Raw genomic sequence first — 17,814 nt, forward strand, 5'->3', positions numbered from 1 at the left:
AGCTAAGTTAATTAAAATCAGTTAAAAATACATATTGTTTACAAGCATTACATATTGTTTACAAGCATATTTTATAGCCAGCCTTAGTCTTCTTCTCTGCGAAACCGAACACAAGATTGCTTTAAAAGATTGGACCAGCCGCAAGAATATCCTCTGTCAATTTGTTGTCTTCACCAATCTTATAGTCAGTGAAGGTTTCAAAATTCTTCTTGAACAATCCAGCCAGCTTCAACAATGTCTCTTTGTATGCTGCTTTGTCTGACCACTACAAAATAACAAAACATCCATTGCTTAAAAGATTTTGAAAAGTGATAGGCTCGAATAACATGCAGAAAGCATGAGTTCAATGGAAACTAACCGTGTTCTCAGGATCGAGAATTTCTGAGGGGACTCCCTCCAATTCAGTAGGGATCTCAAGTCCAAAAATCTCAGTCTTCTTGTACTCAACTTTCAAGAGGCTTCCAGAGTGAATAGCATCAATAATTTTTCTTGTATAGGATAGTTTAATGCGATTTCCAGAACCATAGCTGCATTTTGACAGAAGCATAAACCAAGTTAACTTCAGATTCTTTATAAAGAAAAAAAATCAGCATTTTAATAAAAATCTTGAATGCATACCTTCCACCAGACCAACCAGTATTAACAAGCCATCCAGTAGCACCATGGTTTTGCATTTTTTCAGCAAGCATTGCTGCATATTTTGTAGGATGTAGCATTATAAACGCTGCACCAAAACAAGCCGAGAACGTTGCCTGTGGCTCTTTTATACCCTCTTCTGTGCCAGCCACCTTGATTTATGATCCATATAAAAATTAATGAATGAGAGATACATAAAAACATAAATTTATTCTATTTAACACTAACACTTCAAGTTGAAGGTGTGTCTCACAATTCATCACGTGTCAATATAAGTGTCATGTCTGGTGTTTTTGTCAGTAATTCATAAACATTACTAAGATATATCGGAGAGTGAGTTAGACATTACCAAAGCTGTATATCCACTGATGAAATGATACATTGTCTGTGACATGCTTAGTTTACTAACTGGTGGAAGCACGCCAAATGCATCACAGGCCAATAGTATCACATTCTTCGGATGAGGACCAACACAGGGTAACTTCACATTTGGAATGTACTCAATTGGATAAGCCGCACGAGTATTTTCTACAATACAAAACAACAATATTATCATTGCTCAACCAAAAGAGAACGTTGGCAACTAAAGCAACTGAAAAACAAAGTTATTAGTTACCTGTAACTGATTTGTCTTCATAATCAACTTCTCGAAAATGATCGTCAAAAACAACATTTTCCACGACTGATAAAGCAAGTGATAGAAAAACATATCAAAACACATATCTCTCGTATGAGGTAACTAGAGATGAAAATAGATATTAAAGTAGCTTCATATTAATACCTGTACCAAACTTGATAGCATTCCAGATATCAGGTTCTTTTTCCCTAGATAGATCAATGCACTTTGCATAGCAACCACCTTCAATGTTTGAGACACCGTCCTCACTCCAACAATGCTCATCATCTCCAATTAAATACCGATTGTGATCTGTTGAAAGAGTGGTTTTTCCAGTACCTAGTATAGACGATGATAAGAAAAAAGAAAAGGTTAAAAAATCATTGTAACTCTTTCGTTTAACTACGATAATATTTTTAAGGATTATCAACAATATTAGTGTGACCTGATATGCAATGTCGGTCAGACAAGCGTTATTTAAAATATGGTTTTAAACGGTAGTCTGCAACCGCAGTTGTGATTGTAGATGCTATAGATATACCTGAGAGTCCGAAGAAGAGAGCAACATCGCCATCTTTGCCCATATTGCAACCGGAGTGAAGCGAGAGGATTTTGCGCTTCGGCATGAGATAATGCATGAGACTAAAAAGACCCTTTTTCATTTCACCAGCATACTGTGTTCCAAGAATCACCATTTCTTTCCTTGCAAGATTAATATCAACGCTCGTTGAAGATGTCATGTAATGTGTATAACGATTACACGGAAACTGTCCTGCATTATAAATAGTAAAATCCGGTGTTCCAAATTCCTCAAGCTCTGTAGGAGTCGGTCGAATGCACCTGCCAATACGCACACCCGGTTAAATTTCAGTCCACATTTGCAGTTACAGCGTGAGCACGCAAATAATAAAGTTAGAACTTACATGTTGTGCATAAAAAGTGAATGATAAGCTCTAGCAGAAACAATCCTAACTTTGATTCTGTTCTCTAAGTCCCAGTTCAAGAATTGATCATTCACGAAAACCTGCAAATTCGATTATATCATTCTCTTCGATTTCTCTCCATTTTCATATTCAATCTTAATTTCATTTTTAGTCCATAAGTGAGAAATGTGACCTTATCCAAAGAGTTCAAGTAATCAACGGCTCTTTCTCGATTCACCATGAAACTGTGCTCGTCCATCTCAATGTTCGGAGAACCCCTTCAAAACATAACAGTTTTTTTAGATAAAATTACACACGTAGTCCCTTAACCGATTTTCAAATTAAAAGTAGTCCTTAATATGAAAACGATGCTTACTTTCCCCACCAAAGGTCATTCTCAGTGAGGTCATCCTTCACCACACGCTTATCTTTCGGACACCGTCCAGTCTTGGCCCCTGAAAGCGTGGCCAAGGCTCCGGTTGAAGTTATGAACGAGCCTTTCTCGTACTTTATGGCTTGCTCATAAAGTTCTGCACCATTCTTCCACATTAGCATATAGTTTTGATATATAAAAAATTTGTGAAAAGAGAAAGTAAAAGAGAACCTGCTGGGGAGAGATTATAGAGAACATGAGTGAACTTGAGGGCACTGTCACTGACAGCAATGGTTGGTGTGATACGTTGGTGAGGCACATGAGCAACTCTTTGTGTTTCTGATCTCAAAGCTGGATCTCCCTTCACTATCTTGGGTCCAGTTTCTCTTGTCAATGAAGCTAGAGATGCACTGTTTCATCAAATTAATTCATGTCATTAATCATTTAATTATTATCATACATGTTTGCGAACTATATATTTTTTCACGTATAATCGAATATTTTCTGCATGCAACTAAATAAACTAATCCTTCCAACCGAACTACAATAGACCGTAAAACTCTGTCAATAGAATTTAACACTAACATAATAGAATATGCATTGTGATTTAAAGCCAATGACAAAAGTCTATTTCGCTAAATTACGATAATATTTTAAAATCACTTATATGATATATAGTTGACACATGATAGTTTTTTATTGGTATTATTATTTTATTTTATTTTATTAATTTATTTCTCTAAAAATAAATAATTAAAAAATACTATTAACAAATTTATATAATGAAGTGGTTAATTAAGAAATCAAGTTTTTACATAATGAAAATGAAATGTTTAGATCATGTAACAATTTATTATAACATAATGAACATTCAAAAACATGAAAATTTGTTAGTCAGACCACATACCTGATGGATTCAAGTTGTTGTTTGTGACGCTCTTCTCTGGAATAAGTATTTAAATCAACCTGAGATCCGGCCCTGGGAGTAACATTTTTCTTCCTTTGTAGTGAATGAAGCTCATCAATGGTGTTAGCCTTAACCGTTTGAATACTTCCCTCGTCGTCGTTATTTTCCATTGTAGTTTTGTCTTTGGTTGGCAACATCTTGCAATTATCTGTCGTTAACAAGACACACATCAACACACAAATTTATAACATGAGACTATGCCATGTAAGGTTTATTATGATTCAAAGTTTCATAAAATTGTGACAATACATGCATGCATGTGTTACATAACTATAACCTATAAAGTATGACAGAGACACATGACACAGACACAAACATGTATAGACACAACTGACACAAACATGTATAGACACAGCTTCCATTAGAAGTATGTATGCAACGACAATGAGGGAATCATAATTTGGAGGTTGTAGCATGAAGAGAGAACGTACCTAGTAATGAGATAGAGAGAAAGAGAGAAATTAGAATGAGTATGAATGAAAGTAGAAGGTTTTGATGATGTGGCTTTTAAACCTATGATCCCTAAGCTTAAGGGCTTAGAATAGAAAATTTCCAACACATTATCCAACGGAAATGTTGTTTAGTCAGTTTCCATGACAGTATTAATTTTCATCCATAGACCTATTTTTGAAAAATGAATTCACCATTGGTTGTTTCTTGTTAGTATACGCACATTTAGTTAAAGCTAGAATACAAAGTATTATCGAATAGTGGCTATATCACTACAACGTAGTGAAATTTGAATAAATTGCTATCATCTGCAATTTATATCTAACTACATACTTTTCATTCTTGCGATCAATAGGATTTTTACAAAGTAATGTCTTCTCGGCCATTTTAGTTGGATTAACATTTTTGGCTTGCAGTTCTTATTTTTTTAACAATTATTATAGTTTCCCCTATTCCCCCGTTTTAAGTTTTCTAATAATTTACGTATCCACTTTATTTTAGTCACTTCCCCTTTCAAATTTTGATCAAACTCCCCAAAATTGGCATATAATGCTCTTTTTGTTCCCATAAGCAACACTGACCAAACAATGTGCAATGTGTTGTCTTGAATTGTGAATCATGTCTCATGAGAAACCATATAAACATATTCACACTTGTAATGCCATCATGAAGTATGTATCTATACTTATTTTAGTTTTTTTATATTTCTTTTCCTTGACTATTTTTTGGTTAAGTCTCTTGTTGTCCCTATAAATATTTTAAGTTTCATTTTTAGTTTCTATTAAAAAAAATGATATATTTTGGTCCCGTAAAATTATTATGCATGTAGTTTTAATCCTTACTATTAAACCGATGTATATTTTTGAATAATTTTTACAGAAATGTTAGGAACGTTATACAAAATTTATCGAAAAAAAAAGAAACTCAAAATTTGATTTCTAAGTCGAGATTTGCATTACTTTTCTCGTTATCTTTTAAAATTTAAAAAAATCATATTTAATTCTTCTCATTATAAAAAAAAAACTACAATTTGGTAAAGAAACATTTTATAATATTCTAAACATGTATGAAAAAAATTATTCAAAAATTTAAAATCTTAAGAGTAATTAAACAGTTTTCAAAATTTTAAAAAATAGCAAAGACTAAAACTGCATGCATAAAATTTTTATAGGGACTAAAAGATGTCATTTTTTTAATAGGGACTAAAAATTGAGATATTTATAAGGACAAAAAACATACCTAACCTTTTTTTATGGTAAAATAATTTTCACTTAAGAAGAGAAGCCAACATCTGGTACAAGTGCAGAGGCCTCCATAGATGGATAACCTCCAATGCAGGTCCTAGACCCAACAACATACGCAAATCTTGCCAACTTATGAGCTTGCACATTACAGCATCTACGATGAAACAAAAGAGAAGAGAAATTAAAACTACTGAGAAGTGCTCTAATATAAAAAACAACGGGCTCCAAAACTGCAATCTTTCGGATAAAATTGACGCAGTCTACAACCACCTTAGCATCTGATTTAACCACTATCCTTTCAAGATGCAGGTCTTTAGCCAAACTCAGACCCAACAAATTGCCATTGCCTCTCCCACCGCAACCTCGACTGTATATCTTCTCTTTTGTAGGCCGCTATTGAGATTGATTGATGTTGATCTTTATGATGCATCCCATAGTCAAGAATCCTTCTTCAGAAATACTAGCATCGACATTAATGGAATGTGAAATTCTGGTAAGTCAGACTTCAGATGTCACACAGGATGCTAAGACATCTGATCCAACTTTCAGGTAGCTAAGTTACAATTGTAACACCCCGTATTTTTCGTAATTTAATTGAATTTAATTGAATAATGGGAATTATTTGGAATTATTGAGAATTGTGAGAATTAAACAAATGGGCTTAAGCTGTGATTAGTAAAGAAGTGGGTGTGTTGGGAGGCCCTATTACTAATTGAAATAGTTTTATATATATTTTTTTTACAAAATAAAGGATTGTGAGAAAAGAGGAATAAAACAAAAAAGAAGAGAAGTCTGAACGTGAAAGAGCAGAGAAGCGGAGAAGTGCGAAGAGAGGAAGAGCGAAGAATCAACCTTCAGGTAAGGGGGGACTCTTCCATTTATCTTCTATTATGGGATTATAGGTAGTAGGATGGATTGAACATGTTTTTATATCAATTGAGTTATGTTTAGGTTGTAGGAGGTTAGGTTTTGGGGAATTGGTTAATATTGGTTGTATTGATCATGTATGGTGCTAATTGAATGTTTGAAATGTGTTATAATTGTAGTATATTATGTCACATGATAATGTTTTGATGTGGTATGATTATGGTGTGATTGGACTGAGATTGAGAGGGGAAGGATGTCAGAATCGCAGCAAAATTCTGCACAAAACACAGCATGCGTCGATCTGAGTGTCAGTTGCGTCGACCTGAGTGTCAGCATGTGTCGACCTATAGTGTCAGCGTGCGCTTACCCGAGAGTGGTAGAAGCTGTATGCGTCGACTTGAAGGAGGCTATGCGTCGACACACAGCATGCAATTTTTGAAAAATATTCTGAAGGTCATAACTTTTGATCCGTTTGTTCGATTTTAGTGCCGTTTCGAGCATAGCGAAGCTAATTAAATGATTTATACAATAAAATGGTGTTTTGAGTCGTAAATCGATTTTATATTAAAACTCTCGATTTTAATTAGTGGTGATAGTTTATGCGTACAAGTACAATGGTGAATGTTTTATCTGTTGTGATGCCATGATTGTAACTGGTGGTTGATATACATATATTGTCGATGTAAATTATGTGTTTGTTCTGATTGAGGATAGCATAAACCGTGCGCGGCTATTGATTGTTGTGTTGGTTGATGATTATGACATCTGGTTGATTAATGTTGATGACGAGCATGTTATGGTTGATGCATGCATTTCATAATCATTATGTGGCTGATCCTTGACGATGGTGGATAAGTGGTAGCTAATTCCCATTGTGTGGAATTAGTGAGTGAGTGTCATCGTATCCTTGACGATGGTGGATCGGTGAGATGGGTTATCCCATGTTTGGTACCACATGCATGTAGTTGCATTGCATTAGGCTACTTGTGTTATTATAGCATGAATGGAAGATTGTCCAATGTTATAATACGTGTTGATTGTGTATTTTTTGTAACTAATTATGCTGTTGTGAATCTGATCGTAACTGTAATTGGGTGAATAATATGTGATTGATATTTTATTATCTATATCTTATAACATTGGTTAAATGTGAATGAGACTCACCCTTACTGTTGTTATTTTTCAGATTGAAGAGTAGCTTTTGTACTTGGTGAGGATTAGTTCGTCAAGTAATTCGTTAGAGTCAGTTGGGTCCGTGTCATGCTCTGGTCGTGTAACACTGGGGACGTTATTTAGAGTTACTTGATAAACTCTTACCATTGGGTGTTTTGTTTATGGTGGTATTTTAAGTCTATGACTTTGGTTGTTTCATTATTCAGATGTTAAAGATATTTTCCGCTGTGTTAACATGTTAATCTGGATAATTTTGGTTTAACGTTTTCTTTTAATGGCATGACATGAGTATTGTTTTAATTAATTGGAAGTTGTAATGCCCTTTTCATGTTTTACTCTGATTATTGTTAAATTTTCCGCGGGGTTTTAGAAGGGTGTTACAATAATGCTTCTATTTATAACCTATTCCCAACTGGATTTGGGCTTCTAATTGCAGCATAATTGCTGTTACAAACCAGTAACAACTACTGCTAAAAAATAGGTCTTCAATCAAACCTTTCTAAATTGCATCCAATTATAGAAAGTCTTTTATTCTTCAATATTCTTCTTGATTCTTTCGACCTTTAAATTTATTCCTTTGAAAGAGTGCATAACATTCTCTGAATATTATGCATTATTCAAAATAGACTGAATCTTCCAAATCAGCAAGCATGATGTCTTGCGCTTCTTCAAACGACATGTTGTTCCAGATGTTAAAGATCTTCAACTCAACGTATTATGACATCTTGTAGGAAATCTTATGTACCTGTTCAATAGTAAATATGTCCTATATTTTCTTTCATATTATTTGTTTTACTGCCAATCATAAAATACAGAACCAACAATCTCCCCCTTTGGCATATATTTGGCTAAAACAAATAACACCCGACAATGTCATTAGCAGTAACTTCAACTTCCAAGAATGTCATCAGCAACAACTTCAACTTTCAAGACCTCTTCTTTCATATTACGGAAAGAAAGGTCCAGTCTGGAACCAGAAGCATCTTCAAGTCCTGTGTTGTCAAAACATCTTGTTTGACATCTTGAACAAGCACTCTGATTTAGCTCCATCTGCTCCAGATCTTGAACACCAAGGAACAACAACCTCAGGATTGTTAGATAGAAACTCCCGAAGTCATTTGGTGTACATGAGGAAGAAGATATACACCTATCCCCCTTAATTGAAAAACTACCTGCATGATATGTAATACTGAGTACACAAGTGGTGTAACTCAGACCATAAGTCACAACAATTCTTCATAACTTAGATCACAAGTCACAACTAGATACCATACAGTCTTAAGGTAGAGCATTTTTTCTGACATGTTTGGATATCAGATGTGGGTACCAACATATGAATGAGCATCTGAGTAACACACCCATTCTCCCCCTTTTTGGCCAATAATTGACAATTAAGGTCATCACTAAACCAAACCCAAGAACATTTTCCCCAGACCTGTAAGAACCTCATAGTGATTCTCACTTCAGCACACTGTGAACATATGAATGACGAAGGCTTTATAAATAGGCTGATAGTAGGCTTAGGAAGTAACGATCCTTGTAAGCACGACACTTTAACCAGTCAAAGAAGGCATTATTCAATGAACAAAACCTTACAATCCAATGTGTACCGTCCAAGATCTCTGAATGCTTTTAACGTAGTTGGATTGTTTCTTTAGACCTGATAACACATCCACGTGCATAGTCAATCTGAAAATTATTCCAATTCCAAGATTCCTTTTTTACTACCTTTTCTGGATGTGGACCAATTCTTCTGGAAGAACCAATTTCCTAAGATAGCGCATGCATAGACATGGACACTCCCTCCTGACTAGGCTTTGAGATTATCTTCGAAAATGTTCCTTACCAAGATTTCCATTCTTTGCTTGAGCCTGAGATTATATGAAGAGATTTATTTCCAATAAAGTTCCCTACACAGTCACTGACACCTTTATCTGACAGTGCTAGACCTTATCTATTGAGTAGCTTCCTTGCTTGACTCAGAGAGGCATGTCCTTAAACATGTCCTGACATCTGGTCAGACATGCTTCCACTTCAGTTCTTCAAGATTTAACTATCTCCAGTCAACAAGATAAGACACGAAACACGATTCCCTCAGAACTTTTGTAACAACTTCGTAACTCTCAGTAACAAACATGCGGATTGGAAAATCTTGCAGCAACCTCCCACAATCCTTTGGATAGCACAAAATCATAAAGTTGGAACATTCTTACAAACCAACTGCAACGATGGACTCCAAAACTTTTTACTTACATAATGCCATACTCAACCAATTATTTCAAGATGTAGAAACAAATAACATACTCGAAAAATAAAGAAAATACAAGACTCTAATGTCAACTGTCACAGAACTAGACTCAGCAACATTCTTTTCTCCCCCTCTCTAGTCTATCTTGACAAAAGGTAATAAGAGAAAAAGACAAAAAAAACTTAAAAACAAGAACAAGCAAAACCTAAGAAACCAAGAGTAAGTCTAAGTTTCTCCCAAAATAACCCAGGAAACTAAGAGTAAGTCTAGGTTTCCAAAAAAACAGAAAGACTCTAAACAGATACACTTGATTAGGAATTTTTCACATATTCCAGAACAAATGTTCCCAGTTGTCTTGCTACACAAGGTCCGGACTGCCACTATCTGGAACTCAGAGTAGAAAAACCTCGTATTCATCATCCATTATGCTCTTATCTTCAATATGATAGCAATCATGTTTTTCCAAAACATATTACTATAACTAAGATCAGTACCACTTCTAGTACTACTAAGTGCCAAGATCTCCCTTTTATTCCCAAACAACTCCATCCCTGATGTTATAACAATATTTGAAAAATTACCTTTTAGAGTCTCGCACTCTCTGTAGGTCAGTCAACTAGTTACACATTTGAACTCCATAGAGAAGTAAACACTCAAAAATCAGCATAGCCTTAACAACCTCTGACATATGATCTTTCTAACACAATGGACAAATACAAAGCCTCCTTCAGTGTAATTTATGCACAACATCTTAAAAATGGACAAGTACTCAGTCTCCCGTATGAATATTCATCCTTACAAAATAATCATAGACAAGATTTCTTCATAAATGCTGATTCTCCTTTGATTTTAAGCTTCCCGGAAAGTCAATCATACTTTCCTAGCTGACAACAAGGATATATATTTGAAATGATGATCCAACCTCAGATTCGACATCACTCTCAAATACTTGTGAATGGTCTCTACTATGGCTTTGGAGGATCCTCCATAGTAATTTGTGCCCAACTCCTTGCTAGGGACATACAAGCTTACTCGCAGCTAATCACTCATTATGATCAGGTCAGCTTCCACCTGACATAATGTTCTTTGAGATATGAACTTGACCTTCATATTCAAGAGTTTAGTTTCAGCTTGAATCAGAAGTAAACTGAGCTAAGTGGTGAACGAGTGATTATGTCACCAAATAGCATGTCAATTTCGAAATTATTCTGACACAGCTGCAGTCGTGAATTGCCAGATCACCATCCTAATGGTTAGAATATTCAAGTATCAACCACCCATTATGATGTCAACACATCATTTAGAACATGAGTAACCTCATATGAAGTTTCGTCATAACACCCTTTCTGAACATAGATAGCCGAATTGCATAGTAGCTCTAGACAAGAACTAAGTCTCCCGACAAAGGTCACAGTTTCAGGCATATGCACCTTCCAGATAAATGCTCAGCTCTCGTCAGAGTATTTATCGTTATGACAACAGATTTACCTTCTCACACAAGGTAGAGCCTTTTGTCCTATCTTGCTCATCTGAGTGAAGTGGATACTTGCTGATATATCGTCTTTCCAGAACTGAGCCTGGTTATGAGAATAGCACATCCCAAGCTTTAGCAACAACAAGGCTTATAGACACCTTCCTAGATAGGTCAAGTATTAGGAAGACTTATTTAGAGACCAAGATGACTTGCTTTAGTGTTCCTTCAACAGTCCCATCACAAAATACCTTTAAGAAGAAACTTGAGAGATGATCCTCAAGTATCTTTGGCACCTTCACTGAGTTGGTTGAAATAGTATTGAACAACCGTCATCATCGCAGAACACCCAGGCATACATCAGATACCATGCAGCGGAACTACACATCTCATTATCTCCTCAACAGTCTTCAGCCCTTGCACAAACACATCATTCTAAGAATACCAAGTTAGGTTTGAAAATAAATCAAACACTAACAGAGTGAGGCTACCACCTGCCTTACTCAACATAGTCCATTCTCCTCTTCAAGGGACCATGTATCAATACCTTGATCTAACTAGAAAGTATCTTCCCAGGATCTCATCCAGAGATAGAACAGGATGTCTGCTCTGATACCAATTGAAATTCTGGTAAGTCAGACTTCAGATGTCACACAGGATGCTAAGACGTCTGATCCAACATTCAGGTAGAAAGGTATAGGCGTGGTAATCAGAAAAACAATAAACAACACAATAATTGTTAACCCAGTTCGGTGAAATCACACCTACTCTGAGGGCATACCAAGCCACAAAGAAGATTCATTATTAGTAGTACTATTTTATGTAAACAACCTCCGGTTTACAGGTAAACAACCTTTGGTCTACGTAGTCCCTACCCAATGACATGTTTATCTTAGAATCACCCATCTAAGACATGAGAACCTCTTCTCACTCCCAACCATCGCAATAGTGTTGTACAGTTTCCAGTCCCAGGAACTATATCAACGACTTAATATCCTTTTCTCCTTCTACTGTTTTCATTCTCCAGATTCTTATCTTGAAGTTGCTTCAAAGCTTCCTTAAATAACAATACTCCTCATGCCTACAGGCTTCGAGGATCAAAATGGTAACCTTCCCACAGGACGATAGGTTTACCTGACCTAACCCTAATGATTACATCGTTTCTCTTCTCGGCTAGCCTAAAATTCTAGGTTACAATGCTTCTATTTATAACCTATTCCCAACTGGATTTGGGCTTCTAATTGCAGCATAATTGTTGTTACAAACCAGTCACAACAACTGCTAAAAAATAGGTCTTCAATCAAACCTTTCTAAATTGCATCCAATTATAGAAAGTCTTTTATTCTTCAATATTCTTCTTGTTTCTTTTGACCTTTAAATTTATGCCTTTTGTTAGTGCTTTTGAGGATTGGCTTTATGTTTGGTAAAACTAATTTAGCAGCAATAGGTTAAATAGAGTTATAACTTGTAAGAGAAAGCAGGTTGAAGTTCTATTTAATGGAGAAACATGTTGTGTTGAAATGTTTCAACATCTGGAACAACATGTCGAAGAAGATGTCGTGACATCATAAATGACATCGTGTTTGAGCTGACAGTTTGGATTCTGTTATAACAGAAACAGAATATTCCTAAAACATTGGATCCTATGAGGAGCTATATCTAAGGAGAACATTTAGGAAACTAAATGTGGAAAGATTTTATAGGAGAATCTGTTGCAAAAGTGTAACAACTTATTGTTGTTACTTGGAGCATATTTTATGGAGATATTTGTGGAGAATATCTTGGAGCTTATATTGTGGAGTAATTTTAGCAACAGTTTGCTATGTCATTTTGTTATGATTTAAAGGTCAAAAGAATCAAGTCATAATATTGAAGATTGTGTAGTTTCTAATTGTGGAGACAATTTAGGAAACTTATGATTAAAGACCTTTCTTTTAGCAAAAGATTCCTGGTGATTTGTAACTGAAAATATAGCTGTGATTATAAGCCCAAGTCCAGTTGTGAATAGGTTATAAATAGAAGCTTTGTAACCTAAGTTTTGTACCAGCCGTAATTTTAACAATGTAGTTTTTAAGGACTGAGTCTGTAAAGTGAACCACCCGGATTGTGGGATGGTCACTAATATGTGATTCTCGAAGCTGTTAAGCAAGAGAAGTTTAGTGTGAATCTCGAAGCTTGTAGGTAAGAGATGTTGCGTTCTTGGAGGAAGCTTTGAAGCAACTTCAAGTTGTATTTATTTGTGTGCTTAGAATGTTGGTGATTAGGCCATGGATGCAGTGGCTAAGGTGTTGACTGCTAGACATCATTGTTATGATTGGGAATGGAATGGAGATATTCCATATTTAGGGAGTACCTAGGTAGAAGGGTCATTGGGTAGTGATTAAGTGAGGAGTTGTAAACTGAGAGTTTAGCTCTGAATTGATACTGCTAATAGTGGACTTCATCCCTGGCTTGGTAGCCCCTAGAGTAGGTATTGTTGTATACCAAACTGGGTGAACAATTCTGTATGTTATTTATTTTCTGCACTGTTATTTGTATTCCTATCTTGTCTGTTTTATAATGTCAGATCAGATGTCAAGACATCCATATATGACGTCTGAGTTCTGTCTTACCAAAATTTTCACCTTTCAAAGATTGCATAATTTCTCAGAATATTCTGCATTATTCAAAACAGATTGAATCTTCCAAATCAGCAGTCATGATGTCTTACGCTTCTTCAAACGACATGTTGTTCCAGATGTTGAAGATCTTCAACTCAACATGTTATGAAGTCTTGTAGGACATCTTATGTACCAGTTCAATAGTAAATATTGTTAGAACAAAACAAGATTGAGAAACTATGTTCAGAATCTGGTTTTTATGATAACAAACATATATTTTGTGAGTAACAATTTTACCACTAATGGTTTAATTTAGTGTGCATATGTTAAGCTTAAAGCATTATACAAGATACATTAGAAACTGGATCATATGTGAAAGAATAAGGATCCAACAGTACAAGAGTACAATGACTACATCAGGAACTGGCTCAGATAAGAAATAATATATGAGGAACCAAACATCCAGAAGATTGACAAAGCCAAAACATCATTCATCAGATGTTTTGATTAAGAACACGTCAAACAAGCCAAAGTCAGCAAATCAGAAGCAAAAGAAGCAACAATGAAAAATAAGCCCACTCAGAAGAACAAGCAACATCAATGTCCACATGCAACAAGCAAAGTATCAGAAAGAAACTTAGACAAGCTTCAAGGAATTACAAAGAATTATCAAATACATGAAGTCTCGGTACAACAAGAATAGATGATCAGAAGTTCTGAAAGTGAAACGCAGTGACATACAAAAGCCACAACAACAAGTCACATGTGAACAAACAAAGAAAAGAAAATACAATTTCAGCATACAAAAGTTCAGAATCAAAAGACAAGAAAAGAAAATACAATTTCAGAATCAAAAGAAAAGCCGTTACAAACATCATCATTAGCAAAACGGTTGCAACAGGTTAATGGAACGACTCCCAAGGGTGATTGAAGAAGCAAGCCACATGCAGCGCATTGGAAAGACAAGCTTAACCAAAGAAACACGCCTTCAGCTGTCATCATCACGCTAAGGATAATACTCTGCCAAGAGAAATACTTGTCATTCATGATTCAATCAAGACAAAGCATTCAAAGCAACATTCAAACAAATCTCAACGGCTAGATTCCAACGGTAACTCATCATGCTATATATATATATATATATATATATATATATATATATATATATATATATATATATCAAACTTCAAACTTGAATGTGTGTCCATTCGTACACAAAAAAACGCATTGAATGTGCATCCAAAGTGTAAATCCATGGTGTAACTACAGAGTGCAGCAAAAGAGAAATCTTGAGAGAAAATCTGTATAGAGAAGCTGAGCATGAAAGTATAATAGAAGAAATGTGAAATCATGCATCAGAAGTTACACAAGAGGCAACACATACTTATTATGTGATGAATCAATCCATAGTGTTGTCATACACTAACTATAAGCCTATGTGAAGAAATCATAAGAGAGTGAAAAAGAAATCTCTGCTGTTAAGCAGTATTCTCCACTGGAGTCATCAGAAGTTCACTAATAATTGATCAGCTCATACATTGCTCTCATTGAATGACTTGAGAAACTGAATACACTGGGTTGTTGCTCGAAGAGTGTTTAATGTTTGCTTATGATCATTAAATGTGCTATCAGCTGTAACAGGCTTCATGATCAGTATTCAAGAAGAAGATGAAGATCTACAAGAAGCAATCAACATGAGAGCTGGTGCTCCATATCTGCTTATAAAGATGAAAAGAAGATGGTTTTACAAGAAGGAATTAATTTCAAGAGCTGAAGCTATAATCTCCTTACTCTGATAAGAGAAGACCTAGCTGATAGAAGCAATCAATATAAGAGCTGCTGCTCTTAATATGCTTTCAGAAGAAGATGAAGATAACCTGAAGAAGTAACTCAAAATAGAGCTGTTGCTCTAAATCTTCTTTCAGAAGATGAAGATCAAATCAGAAGCAATCAACAATAGAGTTGTTTCTCTAAATCAGCTTAATAAGATTTGAAGACGAAGATCAGCATGAAGAAGCATTCAACATCCTGAGCTGATGCTCATATTCTGCATGCCATCAGACATGCAAAGATCTCATCCGAAAGTTGAAGAAAAGAAGACTGCAAGATATTTTGTTTCTTGTAATAATATGAAAAAACACATAGAGTTGTTGCTCGTAGTTTGTTATATCTTAAAAACTTCTGATAGGATGTTTAGGCACCAAAAGTGACTTCTAGTCAGTGTGTCGTAAACAAATGTACTTAAGCATAGGATAAGTTTGCTTTTCTAAGAAGCACTCTTGTAATCTCCAGGAGATTGATGAACGTACAACTCGTTGAGATCACTTAACGGTTCATCATATGTAGTCATTCACAAGCAGTTGGATTCTGTGGGGTTAGTCACAACATGTTGGTTGTGCAGGTGGTTAGTCACAGCATTTGGCTGTGCGGGAGTCAATGGATGTTATATCTTTGGATCATATCAGTGAACAGTCCATTGCAGTTAGTCACAAGCAGTTGGCTTATGCAGGTTACTAGATTGATGAAAGTTATATCCAGAAGGGATCACTGAACAGTTCAGTCATCTAGGGGTTAGTCACTCGCGGGTAGCCTGTGCATGTGTTTAGTCACGACGATTGATCGTGCATATGTAATCAAGTTTGGTTATCGTGGATTAAGACCTCTGTTGAGAGGCAAATCACCCCAGGAAGGTAGACTAGAGGTAGCCTTATTCAGAAGGTGAACAAGGATAAAATGAACGTGTCTTTTACTTTATGCTCAATTCATTTGACTCAGCACATTCATGCAAAATGTCTTTAGAACTGTACTGGAACAAGTCAGAAGTTCTGATGATATAAAGAAGTTGAAATGAATATCTCATTGGTTATGCAACTCCATTTAAAGCATGCTTCCGCAACATTAAAAGCATATCCAGAAGATGAGATACTAAGAGGAAGAAAATAATTTGAAGAAAGGGAATTTTTAATCGATAAATAACACAATTCAATCCCTTGTTTCTTGTGTTTTTCTCCACCTTCAAATATGTCCTATCTTTTTCTTTCATATTATTTGTTTTACAAAAATCTGCCAATCATAAATTATTGAACCAACAGAATGGACATCCTTCTTGCTCGAATATGAACTGAAGTTCTCCCTATAATCCCCATCTCTAACATAGTTCCATTTGTTGAAATCCACTACACTATCCACAGCTTCCTCCGCGACCTTCACCGGAGATAAATCGTTTGATTGATACAGTTTGAGGTTTCTTCCCAGACAGACTTTATAAACGATAGTACAGATTAATCGTAAGCTAAAAACATCTCCACAAGTGAGTATACTTAGGAGCTAGTAATTGAAATCAAGGGCAGTCGGAATTCTGTAACTCAGAATAGAGGAGAAAATGGCTTTCTTTGCAAACTCACTGTCCATAAAAAGATGTCTAATATTCTTTACATACTTATTGCAAAATGAACATAAAGGATCTAACCTGATGCCTTTTTTCTACAAATTGTCCTTTGTAGGAAATTTGTTCTTTGCAGCTCTCCACAAGAAGTATCTTATTCTGGTATTGACTGGAGGTTTCTAAATTTGCTGCCAATGTTTCTAGCAAGGTGGATTAGAAGGGCCAGAAGAGTTTGAAGCTTTTACCTGCATACAAAGGTGATAGGCAGATCTAATAGAAAAATCCCCACCTTTTTCAAAGTGACAAATCATTTTGTCACTCAAGTTACCCCTAGGAAGAGAGATGCCGACAATTTGGCATGCTTCATCGTGATCAAAAGCTTGAAAAGTTAAGTCTCATTTCTAGGTTCCCAATTCTTTATTAATGAGGTCCATTACCCTGCAATCATTAGAAAGAATTCTCCGTTGGGATCTGATTTTGAAACCAGTATCAGATGGCAGCCACCTATCCTAAAAAACTTTGACCTGTTGCCCATTACCTATTCTCCACCTCGATCTATTGTGAATAAGATCCAGTGAACTCAGTATACTTCTCCATGCAAAACTTGGGGCACATCCACTACTGCTTTTATCCATTGAGGCCCTTGGGAAGTATCTTCCTTTCAATACCCTGCCAACTAAAGAATTCTCACATTCCATCAAACACCAGTACTGCTTCCCTAGAAGGCTTTTGTTAAATTCACTAATATCGCGAAAACCCATACCTCCACTACTTTTTGACCTTGACAGTTTTTCCCAACTTATCCAATGAACTTTTATCTCCCCATTCTTGGACCCCCACCAAAACTTGGCCAACATCGAT

General features: G+C 35.7%; 1 protein-coding gene across 1 annotated transcript; it reads right to left on the reverse strand.

Annotated features, from left to right (window-relative positions):
• Positions 1–120: 120 nt before the first annotated feature.
• Positions 121–17,810, reverse strand: LOC131619077 (phosphoenolpyruvate carboxykinase (ATP) 1-like). The gene is made up of 13 exons (XM_058890218.1): positions 17,492–17,810; positions 3,456–3,663; positions 2,780–2,958; positions 2,552–2,705; positions 2,369–2,453; positions 2,176–2,276; positions 1,794–2,092; positions 1,418–1,591; positions 1,253–1,318; positions 986–1,164; positions 619–788; positions 359–527; positions 121–265 (listed from the first exon to the last, which is right to left on the reverse strand). Exons 1-13 carry the CDS (start codon positions 17,808–17,810, stop codon positions 122–124), a joined length of 2,247 nt encoding a protein of 748 aa, XP_058746201.1. The 3' UTR covers position 121.
• Positions 17,811–17,814: the final 4 nt, after the last annotated feature.

Source organism: Vicia villosa, linkage group LG7, assembly GCF_029867415.1.
Source record: "Vicia villosa cultivar HV-30 ecotype Madison, WI linkage group LG7, Vvil1.0, whole genome shotgun sequence".
In the NCBI taxonomy this organism is placed as follows: Eukaryota; Viridiplantae; Streptophyta; class Magnoliopsida; order Fabales; family Fabaceae; genus Vicia; species Vicia villosa.